This window comes from Phyllobates terribilis, unplaced genomic scaffold (assembly GCF_046119375.1).
Source record: "Phyllobates terribilis strain yellow unplaced genomic scaffold, ASM4611937v1 Scaffold_3__8_contigs__length_932513732, whole genome shotgun sequence".
NCBI classification, from domain to species: Eukaryota; Metazoa; Chordata; class Amphibia; order Anura; family Dendrobatidae; genus Phyllobates; species Phyllobates terribilis.
The window spans coordinates 306,411,536-306,434,524 of record NW_027362763.1 but is presented as its reverse complement, the minus strand read 5'-3'; the positions used below and the strand labels follow the sequence as shown (position 1 = coordinate 306,434,524).

General features: G+C 42.4%; 2 protein-coding genes across 3 annotated transcripts; one reads left to right on the top strand and one right to left on the bottom strand.

Annotated features, from left to right (window-relative positions):
* Positions 1-776: 776 nt before the first annotated feature.
* On the bottom strand, positions 777-19,134 carry NDUFB5 (NADH:ubiquinone oxidoreductase subunit B5). Of its 2 annotated transcripts, none has more exons than XM_073674961.1 (6): positions 18,808-19,134; positions 16,082-16,170; positions 13,335-13,401; positions 6,857-6,918; positions 1,791-1,897; positions 777-991 (listed from the first exon to the last, which is right to left on the bottom strand). In XM_073674961.1, the coding sequence occupies exons 1-6, from the start codon at positions 18,965-18,967 to the stop codon at positions 871-873; spliced, it is 606 nt and encodes a 201-aa protein (XP_073531062.1). In that variant the 5' UTR covers positions 18,968-19,134; the 3' UTR covers positions 777-870. The 2 variants fall into 2 exon arrangements, with proteins under 2 accessions (XP_073531062.1, XP_073531063.1); XM_073674962.1 differs by having other exon boundaries at positions 16,082-16,167; positions 18,808-19,132.
* Positions 18,962-22,525, top strand: MRPL47 (mitochondrial ribosomal protein L47). The gene is made up of 7 exons (XM_073674960.1): positions 18,962-19,268; positions 19,433-19,575; positions 20,129-20,189; positions 20,985-21,081; positions 21,239-21,369; positions 22,018-22,113; positions 22,375-22,525. The coding sequence occupies exons 1-7, from the start codon at positions 19,201-19,203 to the stop codon at positions 22,481-22,483; spliced, it is 705 nt and encodes a 234-aa protein (XP_073531061.1). The 5' UTR covers positions 18,962-19,200; the 3' UTR covers positions 22,484-22,525.
* The last annotated feature ends 464 nt before the right edge of the window (positions 22,526-22,989 follow it).

The window sequence follows — 22,989 nt, the reverse complement described above, 5'->3', positions numbered from 1 at the left end:
TCAGGTATGCTGTCATGGAGACTTCCAGGAACCCAGGTTACTGGCGAGACCAATACTTCTTCTTTTTTATATTTAAATAAGCACTCCCATTAAGATTTTTTTTTTTTTCTTTTTTAAAAACCGTATTGTACAGTGTATCTGTTAATACTCACTTACCTTCATTTTACCTGCCATCCAGCGTGTGTGTGACCCACAAGTGGCTTTTACAATATAAGGCTATTGAGCCTCAAAACAAGAGTTCAAAAAATCTTTTTTTTCCATTTTGGAAAGAAAATGTTTTAAGTAGTGGAAATGTCCTATGTCAGATGTCAATATGTGATTGCTGCAGTTTCCGTTCCACAGATTGTTCATTTGCATTAATGCATATGTAAGTGTACCCTCCTTGCTGTTAAAAATTAAAAACATCAATAATATTGGATTATACGTCCGCCACGCTGACACGATACATCCATCAGAACACAGATTCTGAATTTAATCACTCAAAAGCAAATGATGCGGGATAGAGCAGGTTATATTATACTTCCGAATCGATAAGTGTCCAAGTCAGCAGAGGACAAGTATATGGATTTACCTGTTCTGAATCGTGCTGTATGGAAATAATATGAGCGACAGAGGGCATGATCCCTAGACAACCAATGCTTATAACTACAGAATACTGCTGAAGTACACCCTTGTCTCTCTGCTAATCTATGCACGCGGACTAATATTTAGTGTTACATTTTCATTACCGTATTACCTGCATATTATTTTTCATTATTATTGTATTAAAAAATATATTACACTACGCTGGTAGAGTTTATTTGAAACAGATTAACCAGAATAAGTAGAGAGGAAATGAAGATTTACAACAACACTGAGTGGTCAGGAGCGCTAGTTATCAGGGAAAGCCTTAGGTGTATCATCAATAAGGGTCTTGTCCAAAGTCTCAAACTGATACCATGGACCATCTCCGATCTGTCTCATAGAGCGGCGTGCTGCAGTTTCATATAGTCTACAAAAAAAATCAAATCAGAATTGGGTTATGGTTATTAAAAGATTACAAACAGTCAGACATCACACGATCAGTGGACACTGCAGGCACCACAACACTATGTGAGAAACTAAACCCAGAGGATTGCAACAGATACACAGAGATGGCCGGACACGGAGCGCTGTGATCACAGCCAAAACTCAGATCCCATCATGTGTAAAGAGGAAAGCCTCTCAACCCAAACAGAGACCAAGTCCAAAGATGTAATTGTCATCTCTAAATCCTCTTTCATTTCCCCCCAGTAAGTTGGCAAATGGCCCCTGCTTTGCATTGTAATGCATTCCCAAAATCTTAAAGGGAAACTATCACTAAGAAAAAACAAATGATATTTATCTACAGGTAAATACATTCTAAACATGTTCATAGGTCTGCTGTGCGCACTCTGATCACTCTCCTAACGCTCTAAGATCCTGCACTGCACACACACTGCGAGCAAATGTCATATAGTCAGCAGGGGGAGTGAGCGATTACAGCGTGCCCCCTGTATAGAGAGTAGGGACTGCTCACTGCTGCCAGTGCCCGACTGCTCGCCGCCGCCGCCCACTTGACTTGAAGCAAGCGGCTGTAGGGAAAATGTAACTTCATTTTCTGATGCAGTCGGACAGACAAATGTATAGAATGTATTTCCCTGCAGATTACGACTATGGCTACTGTTAAATACTGTTTGGATTTTTTTTTAATCACAGCTTCCATTTTTACCCTTCTGATAAATGTGTATGTACAAACAGAAACAATACTGAAAACATTGCAAGCAACAAACCTGAGCATACGTTTCTCGCTTTCAACATGAAGGACACACATATGTTGTTCATATTTTGGTTGATAATCTGGATATACATGGTGGGCAAGAAAACGGGTGATTGGATGCTGAAAGAGAAACGTGACAAGTCTCATGAGCTGTTCTCAAAGCAACAGATAATGGCTCACACAGGTAATTACACTTCTGGCATGTGTTGTTGATCTGCCTTAGAACTGTGACCTAACCACAGTGAAACCAGTAACAGTAGCGGCCAGTGCTTGTTCCTATGGAAGGAACGCAAATAGCTGAAAGAGTGCCCTTAAATGCTAGCACTATTATGATCGTTCTAGTAACCTATAAGTGGACTATCCCCTAAGGAAAAATATCAGTTCTAAAGAAATAACCATTACCGTTTCCCATAGAAGTAGTGTTTTGTTATCTCTAAACCTTAACGCACACTGCCTCCATGCACATAGCATATACAGTTATATGAAAAAGTTTGGGCACCTCTATTAATCTTAAGCTTAATGTTTTATAAAAAATTGGTGTTTTTGCAACAGCTATTTCAGTTTGATATATGTAATAACTGTTGGACACAGTAATGTTTCTGCCTTGAAATGAGGTTTATTGTACTAACAGAAAATGTGCAATCTGCATTCAAACAAAATTTGACAGGTGCATAAGTATGGGCACCCTTATTTTCTTGTTTTAAATACTCCTACCTACTTTTTACTGACTTACTAAAGCTCTTTTTTTGGTTTTGTAACCTCATTGAGCTTTGAACTTCATAGCCAGGTGTATGCAATCATGAGAAAAGCTACTTAAAGTGGCCACTTGCAAGTTGTTCTCCTGTTTGAATCTCCTCTGAAGAGTGGCATCATGGGCTCCTCAAAACAACTGTCAAATGATCTGAAAACAAAGATTATTCAACATAGTTGTTCAGGGGAAGGATTCAAAAAGCTGTCTCAGAGATTTAACCTGTCAGTTTCCACTGTGAGGAACATAGTAAGGAAATGGAAGAACACAGGGACAGTTCTTGTTAAGGCCAGAAGTGGCAGGCCAAGAAAAACATCAGAAAGGCAGAGAAGAAGAATGGTGAGATCAGTCAAGGACAATCCTCAGACCACCTCCAGAGAGCTGCAGCATCAACTTGCTGCAGATGGAGTCACTGTGCATCGGTCAACTATACAACGCACTTTGCACAAGGAGAAGCTGTATGGGAGAGTGATGCGAAAGAGGCCGTTTCTGCAAGCACGCCACAAACAGAGTCGGCTGAGGTATGCAAAAGCACATTTGGAGAAGCCAATTTCTTTTTGGAAGAAGGTCCTGTGGACTGATGAAACCAAGATTGAGTTGTTTGGTCATACAAAAAGGCGTTATGCATGGCGGCAAAAAAACACAGCATGCCAAGAAAAACACTTGCTACCCACAGTAAAATTTGGTGGAGGTTCCATCATGCTTTGGGGCTGTGTGGCCAATGCCGGCACCGGGAATCTTGTTAAAGTTGAGGGACACATGGATTCCACTCAGTATCAGCAGATTCTTGACAATAATGTTCAAGAATCAGTGACAAAGTTGAAGTTACGCAGGGGATGGATCTTTCAGCAAGACAATGATCCAAAACACCACTCCAAATCTACTCAGGCATTCATGCAGAGGAACAATTACAATGTTCTGGAATGGCCAACCCAGTCCCCAGACCTGAATATCATTGAACATCTGTGGGATCATTTGAAGAGGGCTGTCCATGCTCGGCGACCATCAAACTTAACTGAACTGGAATTGTTTTGTAAAGAGCAATGGTCAAAAATACCTTCATCCAGGATCCAGGAACTCATTAAAAGCTACAGGAAGCGACTAGAGGCTGTTATTTTTGCAAAAGGAGGATCTACTAAATATTAATGTCACTTTTCTGGTGAGGTGCCCATACTTATGCACCTGTCAAATTTTGTTTGAATGCAGATTGCACATTTTCTGTTAGTACAATAAATCTCATTTCAAGGCAGAAACATCACTGTGTCCAACAGTTATTACATATATCAAACTGAAATAGCTGTTGAAAAAAACACCAATTTTTATAAAACATTAAGCTTAAAATTAATAGGGGTGCCCAAACTTTTTCATATAACTGTAGGCCAAGAGAAATACACTATAGTGTTTGTGTTGACTTCTGAATGTATGTGTTTCTTTGGCTGGTCAAGAAGGGCAGCAACTCAGTGTTGGGGAACAATGATGTTTGTTACTATGCTAATTGCATATTGTACTAAGCCAGCTAGTTGTTGATGTACAAGAGCTGATGGAGATCAACTATGTAAATTGATTAAATGCTCAAACAATGAGACATGATCCCTGCACCTTTCCTCCTAACCTGTGACTGATATATTTACATATATGTAAATATAAAAAGGGTTTTCTATCCTGCTGCAAGGAGAATCAAAGTTCAGACAGACTCTTAAGGACAGCAGTTGGCAGCATGGCTCCATCCAGAGAGACACAGTTTTAGATTATACAGGATTCCAGCCGAAGAGTACACAGCCAGAGGTGGATTAAGAGTAGCAAGGGCCCCGGGCAGTTTAGAAGGCACGGGCCCCCCACCCCACACACAAACACCTGATGTATCACGTGACATGTCACATGATCCCCTGTGATAGATCATGTGATAGTTCACGTGAAATTAATTTGGCACAATATTAATTCTAATAATTTTTTTTAGGCTGTGTGCCCACTACGTGTTTTTTAAGTGTTTCCGCAGTGGCAATTCCGCTGCAGAAACGCTTAAAAAACGCTTGGTAGAAGGTCTGCCATGTTCCCCAATGATAATCCGCATGTGCTGTGCACATGCTGCGGAAATTTCCGCTGCGGATTATCATTGCGGAGAAATCCGCAGCACTAACAATTATTTTGCGGAAGCGCGGCGTTTTCGCCGCCATTGACTTGCATTGGAACGCATGTAATCCGCATCACTGCATCTGTACATGCAGAATCCATGCGTTTCAATGTGCGGATGGTACCCGGGTTTGGAGAAGAGGAGACTCTCCTCCGGACCCGGGTACCATAGAACCTGTAAAAAAAAGAATTAAATAAATATTATACTTACCTTCTGATGGCCCCCAGTGTCTTTATCCGATGCGTCCTGGCTTGCAGGCAGCTCACGATGGTCTAAAAAGGACCTGCCATGACGTCATTTAGTCATGTGACGGGTCACGCAACCGCTGACGTCGGCAGGCCATCAGAAGGTGGTTGCATGGATTTATATAGTGTGACTAAGTTGTCAAGCACTTTCCAAGTGATGCTAAAATCGCTTGGAAAGCGCTTGTCAACCCGCATGCGGAAACGCATGTGAAGAACGCTTCACATCCGCATGTCCCTGGCAGGAAAAACGCATGTAAAATCCGCATGCGTTTTTTCTGCCAGGGAGATGCAGAAACTCTCAAAAAAAATCCAGAGCATTTCTGCATCGTGGGCACATAGCCTTACATTAATTGTATGACTCAATATTGAGCACACGTAGCCATCTATACACAGCAGGGAGCCGCACGGAGCCATCTAGACACAGCAGGGAGGCCGCACGGAGCCATCTAGACACAGCGGGAGGCCGCACGGAGCCATCTAGACACAGCGGGAGGCCGCACGGAGCCATCTAGACACAGCGGGAGGCCGCACGGAGCCATCTAGACACAGCGGGAGGCCGCACGGAGCCATCTAGACACAGCGGGAGGCTGCACGGCCCCCCCTCCAGAGACAGCAGGAGGTCGCACGGCGCCATCTATACTCAGCAGGAAGCCGCACGCAGTCAGGCACACAAACATATACATACACGCATAAACACATTTGAAACACAAAAATACATATAAAACAGACATCACACAATGATATCTGCCTATACATACATACACATACACACACACACACTCACCATCCCCCGGCTCCAGTCCTCCTGGCTCCTGCTAGTCTCCGGTGGTAAGTAGCAGTGCAGGCCGGGCGCGCACGGCGTGACGTCACAGCTAGGAGACACGGCCGCGCACAGGGCCGTGTCTCCTAGCAGTGACGCGGCCGGGCCAGCACAGAGAAGTTAACTGCTGCAGTGCTGGCCCGGCCGAAGAAGAAGTAGCGGCCGTGCACCGCTGCTGGGGGAGCGGTCCGGGTCCCCCCCCCCCGCCACTGTGTGCCGGAATGTGCCGCGCGGCCACACATATAATGAGGGCAATCCAGCCATAGCCCCCCCGGAGCCCCGGGCCCCCTGGAGACCCGAGGCTCCGGGCGGTAGCCCGGATTGCCCTCATTATAATCCGCCTATGTACACAGCGCTAACTGGAAGGATACAGATCTGCTCCATTGACCATCAGGGAACTAATGGATACATTTTGGGAAACCAGGTTGGGACAATGAGGTCACCTGGTCCCATGCATTTGTTGTTTGGGGTTGCCAGGTGGGACACTCCGGTAGCCGGGAACCCATGAAGACATTCGGAGAAGCCAGTTTGGGACCAGCCAGTCATCTGGCCCCATGGAAACTCTCGGAGAAGCCAGGGTGAGACCCTCGTGTCTCTTGGTCTTGTACCTCAATGGACTGTCAGGTTCCAAAGCTTGCCGCTACCTCCTCTCTGTGGGGGTCTGCCAAAAGCAGGGGGCCAATGGTTGAGGTAGTTGGCCCTGGAAGTCACAAAGTCGCAGCGGATCTATTCCCAGCGGAAGGGTGAAATTCTGTAATTTTGCACCATCTTGGGTATTTCTTGTGACTGTTCTATATGTTTATTGTCATTTGGTGGTTCAAAAAAACATTGCCACACTGTTTTACCCTCACCCTGTGTTGTCTGAGTAGTATTATGCCCACAGAAGACCCCGGGTCTTCACAGTCTGCATACAGTTTATTTACCGGTGTAGGAAAAAGCAGACTGTGCTTACCTGTACAGACAGCCATCATAAAAAAGTTAATTTTTGTTGCAATGGGCCCTATTGCTGGATAGATGACTGTTTGCTGTTTAATGTATGGTTCAAGGGCAAGTATGATCCACAGCAGCACGAAACACAGTATGCATTCATCCTTAGTGACCATTTTGGACAGTCCATTCATTTTCCAGAACATACCTGGTAGTATTCCCATGGCTCAGGAACATAATCCTCTGGAATTTCTACTAATTCTCCAGGTCCTAATAATAATAAATAATAATCATCATTACTACTTATTTTTTAGCAGCAATGATCATGCGGGCGGTACATATTACAGAATATAGGTTTTCAATAAAAATGATTTAAGATATCTAATTCAATAGATATCCTGAGTATATAGTGTTTCTATACACATGACAACTCCATGGAAAAGGCTGTTTTTTATAGCCACCAATTTCTCGCGGCTGGGTTAACCCCATGCTTGTACACACACAGCATGATGTTACATCAGTCACATATACGGTTTATCAGATATCTCCAAGGGAGTTCTCATTTTCATTAACCCCTTTATCCCCGAGGATGGTTTCCACGTTAAAGACCAGGCCAATTTTTACAATTCTGACCACTGTCACTTTATGAGGTAATTACTCTGGAACGCTTCAACGGATCCCCCCCGATTCTGAGCATTGTTTTTTCGTGACATATTGTACTTCATGATAGTGGTAACATTTCTGCGATATCACTTGCGTTTATTTGTGAGAAAAAAAATGGAAATTTGGCGAAAATTTTGAAAATTTAAAAATGTTATGCCCTTAAATCAGAGAGATATGTCACACAAAATAGTTAATAAATAACATTTCCCACATGTCTACTTTACATCAGCACAATTTTGGAACCAAAATTTTTTTTTTGTTAGGAAGCTATAAGGGTTAAAAGTTGACCAGCGATTTCTCATTTTTCCAAAAAAACTTACAAAACCATTTTTTTTAGGGACCACATCACATTTGAAGTCACTTTGAGGGGCCTTTATGACAGAAAATACCCAAAAGTGACACCATTCTAAAAACTGCACCCCTCAAGGTGCTCAAAACCACATTCAAGAAGTTTATTAACCCTTCAGGTGAGTCACAGGAATTTTTGGAATGTGGAAGAAATAAAATGAACATTTAACTTTTTCACAAAAATGTTACTTTAGATGCCAATTTTTCTATTTTCACAAGGGTAACAGGAAAAAATGGACCCCAAAATTTGTTGCGCAATTCATCCTGAGCAAACCGATACCCCATATGTGGGGGAAAACCACTGTTTGCGTGCACGACAGGGTTAAGAAAGGAAGGAGCGCCATTTGACTTTTTGAATGTAAAGTTTGCCTGAATAATTAGCGGACGCCATGTTGCGTTTGGGGAGCCCCTGATGTGCCTAAATAGTGGAAACCCCCCACAAGTGACCCCATTCTGGAAACTAGACCCCTCAAGGATTTTATCAAGGGGTATAGTGAACATTTTGAACCCAGAGGTACGACACAGAATTTGCTAACATTAGGTCATCATATTGAATAAGTTCTCATTAGTCTTGAGTGCAAGTGCTCGCTACTTGAGTTTGCATCGGGTACTCAGGTATGCACCAAGTATCGCAGGTGCTCGAGTGACATGCTCGACTCCTCGCCTGCATGTTTCACCGTTATTAGACACCCAAAAAAAAATGCAGGCATTGCTCGTGCATGGCATGCAATCCCTGCGAGGTTTTTTTGGCTGTATAACAGCTGCAAAACATTTGGGGCGGAGACTTGAGCATGTCCCTTGAGCCCCCGCTATACTCTGTGCATACCCGAGCACCCGATGCAAACTTAAGTAGCGAGCACTTGAGCTCAACATTAGTTGCCATTTTTTTTTCTTTACTTTTGAAAAAATCCCAACCCCAACACAACCCTAACCCTAGAGTTTATTTTTTACACCATTCCTCGAGCGGTATAATTGATTAGACAACTTTATTCTTCGGGTCGGTGCAATTACAGCAATACCAGATTCATATCGTTTTTTATGATTGACAGCTGTCACACACTAAAAGACGCTTTTTTTTTTTGCAAAGACTAGTCTTTGCATCACCATATTTTTAGAGCTATAATTTTTCCATATTTCGGCTGACAGTCATGTGACGGCTTGTTTTTTTGCGAGACAAGCTGACGTTTTTATTGGTACCATTTTTGGGCAAATGACATTTTTTGATTGCTTTCTATTCCGATTTTTGGGAGGCAGAATAAACAAAAAGCAACAATTCCAGAATTGTTTTTTTTATGCTGTTCCGCGTGTGGTAAAATTGATAAGGCAGCGTTATTCTTCGGGTCAGTATGTTTATAGCAGTACCACATTTATATAGTTTTATGTTTTGGCGCTTTTCCATAAATACTATTTTATAGAAAAAATTATTTTTTTGTATCGCTTTATTCTGAGAGCTATAACTTCTTTTTTGGCTGATGGAGCTGTATGGAGGCTTGTTTTTTTGCGGGAGAAGATGACGTTTTCAGTGGTGCTATTTTTATTTGCATTCGTCTTTTTGATCACGTTTTATTGCAATTTTTTTGTTTGGCAGTATGATAAAGCATCGTTTTTTGCTTTTTTTTTTTTTACCATGTTCACTAAAGCGGTTAACTAGTGGAACAGTTTTATAGGTCAGGTCGTTCCGGACGCGGCGATACCACATATGTATACTTCTATTGTTTTTTTTAATAATATTTATTTATGGGCACAGTATATTTTTGGATTTTTTTTTTTTTTTTTTATATATTTTTACAATTTTTTTTTTTTTTTTTTTTACTTTGAGACTTTTGGTACTTTTACACATTGTCTCATCATTGTCGCATCGCTAGTAGCCTCTTTGTTTTAGAGTCTGCAAGCGGTGCTCTGCAGCTGGCCCCCTCGCTGAATCCAGCCAACTTCAGTGCCCCTGCCCCGGTAAAAACAAAAATAAACAAAGAACACATTTGTTATCTCCACATCTGAAATGACCAGACTTATAAAATTGTCACATTAAGCAACCCCTTAAAAAAATAAAAAAAAAAATAAAAAAAAAAGTGGCAAAAATAAAATAGTCATCTTGTCCAGCAAAAATCAAGCCACCACAGAGCTCCATCAGTGGAAAAATAATATGTATAGCTCTCAGAATAAAGCGATGCAAAAAATATATTTTCTTTTTTATAAAATTGTTTTTAGTGCGTTAAAGCGCCAAAACATAAAAAAAAAAAACAATTCCTGAATTGCTGGTTTTTGTTTATTCTGCCTTCCAAAAATCAGAATAGAAAGCGATCAAAAATGTCATGTGCCCAAAAATGGTACCAATAAAAACCATCAACTCGTGCCGCAAAAAAAAAAAAGCCCCAACATGGCAGAAATATAGAAAAATTATAGCTCAAAATATGGCGATCCAAAAACTTTATTTGGCAATAAAAAGCGTCTTTTAAAGTGTGACAGCAGCCAAACATAAAAACCAATATAATTTTGGTATCGCTGTAATCGCAACGACCCGAAGAATAAACTTGTCCAATCAATTATATCACACGAGGAATGGTGTAAAAAAATAAATAAAACCAGTTCATCTGCTGTTGATTTGTTCATTTGAATCCCAAAAAAAACATTAAGGCTCGGTACACATTTATCCTGCACTCTGCTCTGAGCTCTTACACCGGGGTTTCCGTGTAAATCTCAAATACGCGATTCAGACAGAACCCCCGGCAGAAGATTCCCTATAATGAGGCAGATGGAGACACTATGGACACTGTCTGACCTGTGATTCGGCGGTGTCTGTCTTTTTAGGTGTGCCTAAAAACGTGGTCAACCACAGTTTTGTGCACCTCTGAAAAAAAGGACACCGCTGAACAGAGGCCAGATGGAGACCAGAGTAACTCTGCTGCCTCATTATAGTAAATGGATCCCTCAGTGGTTTCATCTGAATCACCTCATTCAGAGATTTAGATGGAAACCCTGAAGTAAATGCTCAGTGTAGAGCGCCGGATAAATGTGATACAAAACATTATGTAAAATGTTCCCAAAAGTCCAGGAAGAGACCAGCACTCGCTTCATCCATAAAAAAGGTTTATTTCAGGAAAGATAAAATCAGCAACAGTTCACACAGCAGTACTCCATGAGGCATAGAGATAAATTATGAAATGATAAGGCAACATGTTTCTGACCTTTCTGGTCCTTAATCACTGCCTAAATGTTCACCCGAGTTCACGTGACTATATGTAACCTCAGTTTAGCTGATTGATTAGCCTGCACATGTGTATGAATAGTAATGTTCCCAAAAGAAACCAACTCTATCCACAAAAAAAGCAAGTCCCCACTCAGGTCCGTCATCTGTTATAGGAAATATAGGGGGGCTTCCTCATTACTGGTAGTACAAAGGCTCTGGAAAAGCTAAATGGCTCCTCACCCCCCAAAAGAAATTTAGTGAATTCTATGCTCCCAAATACAAATACACCCTCCCTTCTGAGACCCACAGTGTGCCTAAACCACATTTAGTGTCCTCATGACATAATCCACTTAATTTACAGGGTGTGTCTCCCCAGAAGCACAAGCTGGGCACTACAAATGTACGGCCACTACAAATGTACGGCCACTACAATGGCAGATTTGCCAATTTCACTCTGCAAAAATCACTGCTGCTTGTTTCTGGAAAACACCCATGGAGTCAAAATTGTCACTACACCTGTAGATACATTCCCAGAGTGGTGTAATTTCCAAAATGGGGTCAGTTGAGGGGAGATTCTGCTCTTCTAGCCCTTGAGGCTATGTATATGTAATCCGCAATCTATTTTATGATCGTTTATTCTCCAAATAACGCTCCTTCCCTCCTGAGTCTCGCCGTGTGGCTAAGCAGTACAGTACAACCACATATGAGGTATTGCTATATTGAGCAGAAACTGTGTGACAAATTTTGGTGCCATTTTTTACTCATTTCCCCATGTGAAAATGTAAACTCCGTGGCTCAATCTAACTTTTTGTGTTAATAATGTAATTATTCTCTCTTCACCGCCCAATGGTATAAAATTCTATGACACACATGGTCTCAAGTTCTCTGGACCCCTAGATGAATTCATTGAAAGGTGTAGTTTGTAAAATGGGGCCATTAAAGGGGGTTTCTGCTGTTATGTCACATTGGCAGAGCCGCTGAGGTGCCAGGTCACCCTCAAACCATTCAGCAAAATCTGAACTCAAATATAGCGCTTCTTCCCTTCTGAGCTTTCCACTGTGCCTCACAACTAATTTTTGACCACATATGGGACATTGGAGCACTGAAGAGAAATTGAGCAACAAATTGTTCATTTTCTCCCATTAACCCTTTTGAAAATTAAACTTGGGGTTACAGCAACATTTTACTGGGAAAAAAATGGTAATTTTCCATTACCTCAGCCTAATGTTATACAATTCAGTGAACTGCCTGAGGGTTAAAATGCTCACTACACACCTAGATTAATTCCTCAAGAGGTGTAGTTTCCAAAATGGGGTCACTTATGGGGTTTCTGCTGTTTTGGCATGTCAGGGGCTCTTCAAATTTAATATGGCATCCACAATCTATTCCAGACAAATCAGCACTCGAGAATTAAATTTGCTCTCTTTCCCTTCCGAGCCCTGCCGTGAACCAAACAATAGTTTTCCACCACATATGGGGTATTGGTGTACTCAGCAGAAATTGCACAACAAACTGTATGGTCCAATTTCTCCTGTTACCCTTGTGAAAATTCAAAGTTTGAGGCTGAAGCAACATTTTTGAGGGAAAAATTTATTTTTTCATTTTCACAGCTCAATGTTATAAAATTCTGAGAAGCACTTGTGGGTTTAATGTGCTCCCAACACCTCTAGATAAGTTCTTTGAGAGGCTGTAGTTTCCAAACTGGGGTGTCACTTGTGGGGCAGTTTCCACTGTTTAGGCACATCAGGGGCTCTGCAAAAGGGACACTGCGTCCGCTATTTATTTCAGCCAATTTTGCGCTCCAATGGCGCTCCTTCCCTGCCAAGCCCTGCGCCTAAACAGTAGTTTTCACCACAAATAGGGTATAGGCGTGCTCAGGAGAAATTGCACAACAAATTATATGGTCCAGGGTCTCCTATTATCCTTATGAAAATTAAAAATTTGTGGCTAAAGGAACATTTTTGTGTGAAAAATTAAAATGTTCATTTTTTTTTCCTTCCACAATGCTTTAAAATTCATGTGAAGCACCTAAAGGGTTAATAAACTTCTTGAATGTTGTTTTGAACACTTTAAGGGTTACAGTTTTTAAAATGGTGTTACTTTTGGGTATTTCCTGTCATAAAGGTCCCTCAAAGTCACTTCAAATATGATCTGATCCCTAAAAAAATAGGTTTTGTAAATGTTGATGGAAAATGAGAAAAACTGCTGATAAACTTTTAACCTAACAAAAAAAAATAAGATGGTTCAACACGATGATGATGTAAAGTAGACGTGGTAAATGTTAAATTCACCACCAACATGAAGTACAACATGTCAGAAAAAACCTACATCTCAGAAGCACTGGGATCCGTTGAAGCATTCCAGGGTTATTACAACAAAGTGACAGTGGTCAGAATTGTACAATTTGGCATGGTCAGGAAGGTGAAAAAAAGGCTTCAGGGTTAATGCATATGACAAATCTGCATCCCATAATATATTAGTGTCTTACCAACAAAAATGTTGATGAGCGCAATGGCTATTCCAGCAGGTATGGCTGTCAGCAACGTATAAAATTTCTGTTAATAAAAGATAAATTAGCTTAGTTCTTGTTGGCCATCAGTTGGTATATTGCACATTTACAGAGCACATAACTATACAGCAATAGAGCCATTGTGGTGTGGAGATTCTGAAAACATTCTACTTTAGAGTTGAGCAAAAAAAAAAAGAAATAGAGCTGCTTTGTCCAGCATCCAATCATCAGTGGCAGCTGATTATATTATATAATATTTATCTGCAAAGGTTACAGACATCTGTGGAAAAATGCTGCTAAGTAATTTTATCAAAATGCAAACTGAAGGAACAGAAGAAAAATCTAAATATTTGGTGCGATCTCCCTTTACCTACAAAACGGCATCATTTCTTCTAGGTACACTTGCACATAGTTTTTGAAGGAGCAGGGCATGTAGGCTGTTATCTAGGGAGAACCAGCCACATCTTGGGAGAACTTGCGTAAATCCTTTTGTCTCTTCATGTAACCCCAGACAGACTTGATGTTGTGATCAGGGCTCTGTGGGGTCATATCATCGCTTTCATGTTCTTCTTTATGCTTAAGATAGTTTGTGATGACATTGCCTGTATGTCTGGGGCCATTGTCCTGCTGTAGAATAAATTTGGAGCCAGACACCTCCTAGATGGTATTTCATGATGGATAATTATCTGCCTGCTTTTCTCAGCAATGAGGACACAAATAATCTTGACCAAATCTCAACTCCATTTGCGGAAATGCAGCCCCAAACTTGCAAAGTTCTCAGTGCTTCACTGCTGCCTGCAGACACTCATTAATGTATTGCTCTCCAGCCCTTAGGAGAACAAGCAGTCTTCTGTTACACCCAAATATTTCACATTTTTTGTCTCAACAGTCCAGAGCACCTGCTGCCATTTTTCTGTACCCCAGTTCTTGTGTTTAGTCGCTTGTTCTTGTTTCCATGTGAAAGATCTAGCTTTTTTGCCGCAATTCTTCAATGAAGACCAATTCTGGACAAACGACTACGAACAGTAGATAGGTGTAGTTTGGTCCCACTGGTTGCTGTCAGTTCTGAGCTGATGGCACTGCTGGACATCTTCGGACTTCAACGTTATTAAGAATTATGTGTCTGTTCTGCTGCAGTAAGTTTCTTTAGGCGACCACTGTCTTTAGGGTCATCAACGTTGCCCCTTTCTTCGTGCTTCTTATAGGAGCTTGAACAGCAAATCTTTGCCTGGGAGAGAACTTGCTGATGCAGTGCAACTACCTTGTGTCTGCTGCTGTACTCATAATTTATGACTAGTGACATGCCAATGCCTTCCACAAGCTCACCTTTGTAGTACAGATTGGCTGTTCCTCACCCAGTTTTAAGTTTCCTAAACAGCAGTTTCTGTTTTAGTTAATGACTATGTTTCAACCTACATATGAAAATGATGATCATAATCACCTGGCAGGTGTATGAGTAACCAATTATGCCAAACTATAATCCTACAAAATACTCGACTTTTTGCAAGTGTGCCTAGAAGTATTGATGCTTTCATGCTGTTGTGAAGGCAAAGGGTGGTCACACCAAATATTAATTTTAATTACCGTATTTTTTGGACTATAAGACTTACTTTTTTTTCCTCCCCAAATACTGGAGGAAAATAGGGGTGAGTCTCATAGTCCTAATGTAGCTTATCAGGGGAGGAGGGTGTGGCGGCAATGGTGACAGGAGGCAGGGTCGCTGAAGCAGGAAGCCGGGGAAGGAGTGGGGTGATGCTGTGGGCACTGGGCTGAGAGGAGGGGGTGTCTCGGGGGTGTTCGGCTGTGGGCCCTAGATTTCAAGAAAATGTCGGCAGTGAGGTAGGAGCGGAGTCCCAGCTCTGTACATAGATTTTCCGGCAGTGGGCTTCACTGAAATGGCAGCTGGAAGTGGCGCATGCGCAGATTTAGATTAAAAAAAATATTTTCCTCCCCAAAATTTAGGGTGTATCTTCTAGTCTGGAAATTCTGGTAGATTTTTTCTCTTTTGTTCATTCACTTTGCATTTGTTAATTGAGAAAAATAAACTATTAACACTTTTGTTTTTGAAAGCATCTTGCTATGAAACATTTTCTCCAGTGTACTGTACTGTGAGGCAGTGACCGGGATCGTATACGAGGGACGTTATATATCCCCCAGAATGTGTAGAGACCTATTAAATCCACTGGAGTGCATTGCAGTCACAAACTCACCTGGGGCTTCAATGCAGGAATGAAGGTGAGCATTGACCTGGTCAGGCTATCTGGCCAAGGCAGATTAGTAAAACACGGCAGGGCCTTCATTTCTTGGAGGAGTCTACAGGAAGGTAGTGGGGCGGCCTCCTCCCTCCAACCCGGGTTTTCCAGTGGCTCTTGCCACAGGTCCTTTAAAAACCCTGCACTAAGAATTAGTGTTGTTCAGTGTTGGGACCTGCTAGAAACATAGCAGGAAAGCTCGGTGGACCTGTGTGTAGCTGAACCTATCCCTGGGAAGGCTCTGCACCCATCAGGCTGCAACCGTTGTTTAAGGACTCATGTTAACCCGGCTGCGAACCAGAGGACTTTTCTGTTTACCCGTGAGTTGCTGAATAAAGCAGTTTATGTTGGACTTGCTTGGGTCACTGCCTCAGTTACTTCACGGTGTGAACACCGCCGCCTTATTTGTTCTTTTTATAAGCGTACATAATGTGAAGGATATCTAGCGGAGAATGGCAGCTGGAGTAGACTTACCCATAACTTTAGAAATCTTTTGTCATAGTACGTCGATGGTGTGACTACAAATAACTTCTTCCCATGGCTTTCAAATCGTACAGGTACTACTGGAAGAAATAACATTTTTAGTATACGAGGTGGTAAGTTTCAATTTAATATTCAACAAAATATTACAAAGGGGAAATACAAAAACCTGGAACTTTAGGAAAGCTAAATTCACTTGATTAAGGGAAGAGATTAGTCTTGTAGACTGGGATCATGTCCTGCTTAATGGGGATACAGAACATAAATGGGGAGTGTTTAACGATATACTACTAAAACCCAGTAAAAGTTTATACCCTCTGGTAACAAAACGTCCAGGAATAAAAAGAAACCATTATGGATAAATAGGGCAGCACCAAGCAGAAGACAAAAACAAAGGGCATTTAAAACCTTGAAAGCCGAGAAGTCAGAAATAGTATTCCAGGAGTATAAAGATCTCAATAGGAAATGTAAAAAAGAAATCAAGAGAAACAAATCACCAATGACAGTAAATTAAATCCAAACAGTTTTATAAATATATAAAAAGACAAAAAGAAAAAATGTGATGCCAAAATATGTTTAGAGCAATGTAATTATAAAAAAAGAGAAGGCTGAGATATTAAAAAGGCACTTTTCATCCATGTTTACCAGTGAGCTGCCTGTGCCAGATGTCATAAGGCAAGGCAGAAATTAATATTCACCACCCAATATAACTAATTTAACACAAGAAGAAGTACAGCTGTGTTTGAGAAAATGAAACATTGACAAATCCCCCGGCCCAGATTGCATTCATCCACGGATATTGAGGGAGTTGAGCTCAGTAATTGACAGACCGCTGTATCTAATCTTCTTAGATTCTCTTGTAACAGGGTCGGTGCCACAAGACTGGAGAATGGCTGACATGGTACCGATATTTAAGAAAGGTAACTACTGTGAAGTACATTTTTGAGGACATCATAAGAGATGACTTACAAACACAAGGCAGATGAGGCTTAATGTCAATAAATATACAGTAATGCACAGTGAACGGAGTAATCGGATTGCTGCATATACATTGAATAGAAATATACTGGGGACTACAGAACAGGAGAAGGACTTGGGTATTCTGGTTCCAACTAATCTGAGCAGCAGTACTCAATGCAAGCAGCAGCTGCAAAAGCAAACAAGATTTTAGGATATATAATATAAAAAAAAAATAATAATAATTGTGTCTAAACAGGAAAGGGTTCTTTAGAGTTAGAGCAGTCAGACTGAGGAATGCCCTACCACAAGAGGTAGTAATAGCTGACACCGACAGTATTTAAAAAAAGGGCTGGATGTTATTCTGACAATAAACAGCATTGTAGGTTATAGATAATTTAGTTAGTGAATGGATAACTAGTGGAGAAAGGCTGAACTTGATGGAACTATGGGCCCAATACACCTCTTCATGAATTAGGAGAACCAGGCGAGTAGCATCCACTTTTATGCACCGCACCTCAAATCCTACTTCAGTCCCTGCTGGAGTAAAATTTGTGGCGTAGCGAATGCTGCAGTTCATCATAAATTTGAAGAGCAGAAGTCACCATGCCCCCGTCTTACCCACTTTGTTGGAACTGTACAAAAATGTCATGAGAACGGCAAAAGTCGAATGATTTTAGCACAGCACAAGTTGTGCCAAAATTATACAAAATATTTACCCAAATGCATAAAAGATTTGATGAATAGTGCCCTGGGTCTTTTTTCAACCTATGTAATGATATTATCACTTCAATGTATAAAATGCTCTGACTCCATATTATGATCGTCTAGATATTATCCTGTGTCTTCGTCTCCCTCACTCCTTTTGGTATCTGAGTTATGTGTTATTCCGTAATGTCTTCACTGTGTGTACAAGTCTCCATTAAAATGTAAAGTGCTGCGGAATATGTTGGTGCCATAGAGATAAAAATTATTTCCTCTGTAGAAAGCAGATCATAACCAGAGTGTCTGCTGTGACATTTAGATTTGGTTAAGGCGGCTATTCTGGGCCACCTATATTGGCTGTAATTTATGGGGTAACCCAGCCACCATATAGGAAGCAGAGCAGTACACTGTATGAAATGCATGGGACAGCCAGTCCTCTAGAGCAAGAAAGGCTCCTTGTAGCAGCATTGTAAAGAGAGCTTTAAATCCAGAGAACCCGCCAGAGACATCATAAATATGGTTAGATGGCATCTCTAGCACCGTAACGTACAGTTTCATCAGGTCGACCTTGCAGATGTCAGTGTACCGAGATCAGGAGCAGAAGAAATGACTCCTTCATTACTATTATTAATATGGCTACTGTTGGCCTACAATGCGTGGCACGGCCATGGCGGGAGACCCACTGCCCAGCGCGCGGCACGGCCATGGCGGGAGACCCACTGCCCAGTGCGTGGCACGGCCATGGCAGGAGACCCACTGCCCAGCGCGCGGCACGGCCGTTGCCGGAGACCCGAGTATGTCACAGCAGTGGCCGGTGACCTGTCATACTCAACCCTATAGAGAAGTTTTCCATCCCTGATGTAAGGACTCTGCCTTCCTGAATCCTTCATGTAATCCTGCCCCCTCCTGTCACCCCGCCATTGCTGCCTGTATCCCCGCACTAGCCCCTGCAGTACACAGGGGCCCCTCCATGACCTGCACACACATCCCCTCAATGTCAGCTACCAAGGTCACCCCGGGGCTGGCTCCCGCCTGGCCGGACACACGGAGCTCCTCACCCGCCGGCAACACTCTCCTCCCCGGGCCGCTCCTCCCCAGCACTCCGCGCTGTGCCGGCTGCACACGGCTGACCAGCGAAGACGCCACCGAGCGCAGGAGGCTCATGGCCGCCATGTTTACTGAGGGCAGACGCGGGGGGGTTGTGGGTAGCGCTGTCATGACGTATGACTCCTGCGACAGGTGGCGTGTACGGTGTCCTCTGGGGGACAGATAAGGGCATGCTATCACTTCCCACTGCGCCTCAGTTACAATAAGGTTTCGTTTATTTTGGCATCACGGGGTAACGCTGCACTTGCACGTCCTGCGACATTTCTGGCGGCTTGTTACATCTTCCCGTTAGTACACGCTTCTGACTTCCGGCCCCGGAGCAGTGTGGGAGATGAGCCGCTGATATGATGGCGGCAGCCGCTGTCAGGGGGCTGCTGATCGGAGTTCTGGGGTCTGCCCGTGTCCTCTCCAGGTAGGTGGGGTCCTGTGGGTGCGAGGACAGGTCACACAGACACGGCTGACTCCTGCAGGGAGCCATGGACTACACAGACGAGTCATCAGCAGTGCTACAGACGTGTCCATGTAAGAACTACAACTCCCAGCATGCAGTCAGTGACGGGGGCTCTTGTATTGCAGGCTCCTCCATGGTCTGGCTGTGAGGCCCAGTGTGGCGGCTTGTCGGCTGCAGGGCTCCTCTCTCCACACATCGGCGGGGCGCAGGGGACTGGACGAATTCTTCGATGACCCTAAAAATTGGGGAGAAAATACAGTGAACTCTGGTGAGCAGAGAAATCTGATTTCCTTCTTAGCTACCCACAAATAAGAGAAAAAAAATCCTAACTCTTGGCTTAAAGGGGCTCTCCACTCCTGGCCAACCTGCCATTAATGGGCCAGAGGTGCTGCATATGTGAAAAAGTCTACCATTCCCTCCACTCAACCTTGTGTCCACACGGGACTCCTAACATAACGTCTCGTGACCGCTGCAGACAGTCAGTGGCCTCTGATCGCCTACAGACTTCACAATTGAGTCTGAGTAGAAGTGCAGTGAAAAGGAGCTCTGTAGCTCCATCGTTCTCAGGATCAGAGGGCAGACCCTCACTTATATACCAGAAATCTGCCACAACTTTATAACTTGGGAAAACCCTTTTAATACAACATATTGTGAGTGTGAACACTGCTTGTATGTCCCCAGTAGCTGTACGGGGCTCACTCATGGGGCGTTTGTGTGTCGGTGCTGTAATCATCTTGTATATCTGTGAAGTGAGCAACCAACGCAGAAGCACAAGAGCTGAGCTTTCGGTCTCACCTTTATGACAATGTCTTTGTTTTCAGGTGATTTATGGACCATTAACCAACTGAGATGCAAAAGCAGTGAAGACTTACACAAACTTTGGTTAGTAACTCCAAGTAATGTTAGCAAATAATCATACCGACTTTATACCGGGTTTATTCTCAAGCAGCAGACTTTTTGCAGGAATTTTTGTGACCACCCCAAAAAATCTAAGTGGATCATGGTAAAATCATGTGTTTGTTGCCAAAACAGCCCCATTCAGGTGATTGGAACAAAAGTCCGAGAAATATCCCCCACATGAAAATAAGCATTACAGAGAAAACTGTGGCCATCGGGTCATTAGTTTTTGGCACTATATTTTAATAGTAAATTGCTGGTAATACTGAACTGTTTCAGTGCACTATTTTTTGCCTCATATTTCCACATTTGTATATTTATTCCTGACCTCACTGCGGTGTAGATACAGGGGTGCATAGGGAAGTCACACCAGTTCACTGGTTGCCTGGTCATACCTATAAGAAGACTCCAGTATTGTAAATGACACATTATAGGTAGAGGGTCTTGTCACACATTTTACATTGAGCAAAAGGAGCTTCAAATTGCCACTCTATGACCTGGTCAAGAGAAGGGAATGTAACTCCACGTCAGCCATTCTGCATACCTTGTATGTGGCTCCTTGCCCTGCCTGTGATCCCATTAAAGTGCTCCTCAAATTTCAGAGAGGCAGATAATGGGTTTGAAGGACTAGCCTGACAAAATGCCAATTCTTTTTCAGGATTGCACATAGATTTTTCTGGTAAAGCTTGTAGCACCCATTGTGCTGTAGATGTTAAGGGGAGGCTTTATTATAAGTGATGTGTTTGTTGAAGATGGAGTAATATATTTCTCTACTCTCAGGTATGTGTTATTAAAAGAAAAGAACATGCTGATGACTTTAGAACAAGAGTCCAAGCGACAAAGAGTAGCCATGCCAAGTCCCGAGCGTCTCTACAAGGTATCACAAAGAAAGGGACCGATACATATAATGTTTTTTTTCACATGGGTTATGAGAATTTGTCTTTAATGTAATTGTAGATGTATGGGATATTAGTAAATCCGACTAAAAGTTCTCTTCTCAGTCTGATTAATTGTGTTTGTTCTCTTTATTGCAGGTAACGAAGTCTATGGAGAATCTTCACACGGTGGTTACAGAAAGGGAAGATGCCCTCCGACTCTTACAAACTGGTCAGGAAAAGGCAAGACCAGGAGAATGGAGAAAGGACTGCTTTGGAGATACGACATGGTACAACATTTTAGTAATGTTATCTTGCAGATAAAGATGAAGTGTCCAACATGAGTCTCGGGGTGCCCCATGTGACGCGCCTTCATCCTGCAGCAGAGTCTTGGGGTACCCTGTGTGATGCGCCTTCGTCCTGCAGAGTCTCGGGGTGCCCCGTGTGACGCGCCTTCGTCCTGCAGAGTCTTGGGGTGTCCTGTGCAGGAGGGATATGATAGGTGACAATAACGTCCTGTAGTTCCCAGGAAGTGACATCTTGTCTATACATAAGAACCATGTACTTGACTACTTCTTATACTGGAGATCATATGATCCAATTGTCTCCAATGAAGGGGGAAATGTATAGATGTAACTGAGCTGGGAGGAATCAAACTGCTGGAATATTACTGGGGGAGTTAGGACTCATTCCGATGTCAGTACAGTTCGGTCCTCGCACGGACTGGCTGCAGTTGTCCCAGCTGGATTATAGAGATTCATATATTTCTATGAGGCTATCCCATTCAGGTTGGGAGAGCAGCGGCCCGTCTGTGCATTGCAGTTTGTGCTCGGATCGATACGTACCGATGTCTGAATAAGCCCTTGGATATTTCTGTACCTGTAGGATAAATAATCATTCACGGCTTCAGTGTGCGTTTTTTTTTCCTATTTTTACAGGCATAGATTCAGGGAATGGGCCATACCTTGGTACATGAACACGCGTTACAAGGCACAGAAGTTTTATGCCTTGCCGTATGTCGATCATTATGATAGGTAAGATTAATATAATGTTTAATGAATATTTCTAAAGTCTTTATATGCATAATACTAAATAATTTATTGGTAAATTGTGCATCTGATTGATGTGGTCTGGTACTCACAGCGGCTGTATAATTGAGCGTCAGTAATGCATACTAGATAGATTTTCCCTTTGGCAGCAGTGTATCGAAGATTTCAGTCTTCCGGATGGCGGACGTAACTTTGATCTGCATGTCATGAATTTGTTTAAAGATTCAACTTGTTTTGTCCTTTCAGATTAAAAATAGAGAAGCAGCTGCGAACAGAGGCAAGACAGAGAAGTGCTGCAAGAGACAAGCAACGCAAACTAGAGCAAAGGTTCCCACACATAGCTAAAAAATCTTAAAATAAAATGGTAATTTGTACAATAAATCGTCCTGCATTTCTAGTTGCTTATGTATCTGTTATTTATAATATCGCACACGCTTGTCACCTAACAAATCCCATTACTGTCTGTAACTGATATGCATTTTAATAGTTAACAGGCATTGAGAACTGTTCATATGTAGGTCCACTATGTAAATGTACTGGTATAACTGCTAGAAACATCAAGTCATCTGACACACACAGAACCAGGTTTGGACTGGCCCACAGGAGAATCCTCCGGTGAGCGCACACCCTCTTATATGAGCAGTACTTCGCACGATATACTTATCACTATGTACAGACAAAGGCAGCATCATGTTCATTACCAATCTACCCAGTTCATGATTATATAAATTTGTGATTGAGGATAATGTCACATTTCCATGTAGCTGAAAAGTGGGGCCCTGGAGTTGGTTACTGGTGGGCCCTTGGCACCCAAGTCAGACACTGCACGGGAGGCTTATTCTTTCTAATTATTCAGAGGTA